The sequence below is a fragment of the Peromyscus leucopus genome, unplaced genomic scaffold (genome assembly GCF_004664715.2).
Source record: "Peromyscus leucopus breed LL Stock unplaced genomic scaffold, UCI_PerLeu_2.1 scaffold_1607, whole genome shotgun sequence".
NCBI lineage: Eukaryota > Metazoa > Chordata > Mammalia > Rodentia > Cricetidae > Peromyscus > Peromyscus leucopus.
Window position 1 is genome coordinate 19,522 of NW_023504784.1, and position 2,189 is coordinate 21,710.

The window sequence follows — 2,189 nt, forward strand, 5'->3', positions numbered from 1 at the left end:
TATTCAGTGATAATGACCAACAGACTAGTGTATCTTAATTGTGAAAAACAATATGGAAACACCAAAAGTTAACAAACAGTATTTTCATTCCATTGAACACCAAGTTCATATTTGGTGTGTCACTGTATAATAGTCTCTTGATATTTCAAATCCTGTCCAATTAATCTCTGTCTTCCTAGTATTGCCAATGTCCAGTCACACACGTTTCAATAACTCCATTTGTACTGAATGTTATCTGTAAATTTTTTTATAAAATTTGGCAATTAGAGTCTTTTTTATAATCTGCTATGCTAATTTACAACTAAATCTTATGATCTACAATTTGAATAAATATTCCCAGACAATTATGCTGCACACGGGTGCCTCTGGGTGCATTAGGAGTGTTCTACATTACTGGCTTCTGCTTCCCACAATAGAAAATGATTTTATCCACTTCTGTATAATGATTTTGAAAAAAATTCCCTGGCCACTATGTATTGCAATATTTCACTTTATTAAATTAGAGTACTTGGCTAAGACATTCTGTTGAATTCATTGTATAATCTAGGTGCTTAAAACTTCTTTTGCCTTGATTATGAATGTGTTATACAAATAAAGAATTTTGACACATAACCAATTTGTAATCCCATAGTTTTCACACAAATTTGAAAGGTATCTTTTCCTTAAATATGTTAATGTAGTCACAATTTTTATTAGAATAATTATTGAAATAATACCTTCACTCTGAAGAAATTTTTTCATCTTATATAGTGATATTAAGTGAAATTTGGTCATTCTGATGAGTACATAGTTGTGTTTTACGTTCAACTACTCAAAATTTTACTTCACAAAATTTTATGAATTTTGTGTGACATCTATTATTTCTTATCTCAAGGACATCCGGTGAGGACATGGGAACAGAGAATACAACACTGCTGTCACAATTTGTTCTCACAGGACTCAGTCATCTCCCACAGTGGAAAATCCCCCTGTTCCTGCTGTTCTTGGTGATCTATCTTATCACTATTGTGGGGAACCTTGGTCTGATCACCCTCATCTGGAATGACCCTGGCCTTCACATCCCCATGTACCTATTTCTAGGGAGTTTAGCATTTGTGGATACTTGGTTATCTTCCACAGTCACACCAAAGATGCTTCTCACCTTCATAGCTAAGAGCAAAGTGATCTCTCTCTCTGAATGCATGATACAGTTTTTTTCATTTGTAACGTCTGCAACCATGGAATGTTTTCTCTTGGCAGCAATGGCCTATGATCGATACATTGCCATATGCAAACCTTTATTCTATCCAGTAATTATGACAAATAGACTCTGTATATGTCTGTTAATATTGTCCTTTGTGGGTGGATTTATTCATGCTTTAATTCATGAAGGCTTTTTATTCAGACTAACATTCTGTAGTTCTAACATAATACATCACTTTTACTGTGACGTTATGCCACTGTTAAAGATTTCTTGTACTGACCCTTCTCTCAATTACCTAATGATTTTTATATTCTCTGGCTCAGTTCAGGTATTCACTATTACAACCATTCTTGTCTCTTATACACTTGTTCTGTTTTCTATCTTAAATCAGAAATCTATCAAAGGCATAAAGAAAGCTTTCTCCACCTGTGGAGCCCACCTCTTATCTGTGTCTTTATACTATGGCTCTCTTCTTTTCATGTATGTGCGTCCTGCATCTCCACAAGTAGATGACAATGATATGATGGACTCTGTATTTTACACTGTCATAATTCCTGTACTGAATCCAATTATCTATAGTTTGAGAAATAAGCAAGTAAAAAATTCATTGGAAAAATTCTTAAAGAGAAATGCTTAAATCTCATATTATTACTGGTTATATTCTTATTAAATATCACAATATTGTGCAGGCTTAATTTGGCTGTATTTTTTACATTGTTTAAATTATTTTGAAAAGGAACCTGACCTAGAATTTTCTGTTGTTGTTTTGTTGTGTATATTTGTGGTGAGTGAACACTTATGTGTTTGTAATTACATCTGGTCATGCAAACTTGTGCAGAGGCCAGAAGAGGCCCAGTGTTCTGCTTAATAACTTTTTAACTTACTTTCTGGAAAGAGTGTCTTTCACTGAACATGGAATTTTAACCTGATAACCTCAAAAATCCTTTTTCTACACCCGCTGTATCACTGATATTACAAGCATGTGTGGGGCCATGATCTTCTCCAC

General features: G+C 33.9%; 1 protein-coding gene across 1 annotated transcript; it reads left to right on the forward strand.

The window, feature by feature from the left end:
* Positions 1–890: 890 nt before the first annotated feature.
* On the forward strand, positions 891–1,820 carry LOC114689252 (olfactory receptor 187-like). The gene has a single exon (XM_028863618.1). It carries the CDS (start codon positions 891–893, stop codon positions 1,818–1,820), a length of 930 nt encoding a protein of 309 aa, XP_028719451.1.
* The last annotated feature ends 369 nt before the right edge of the window (positions 1,821–2,189 follow it).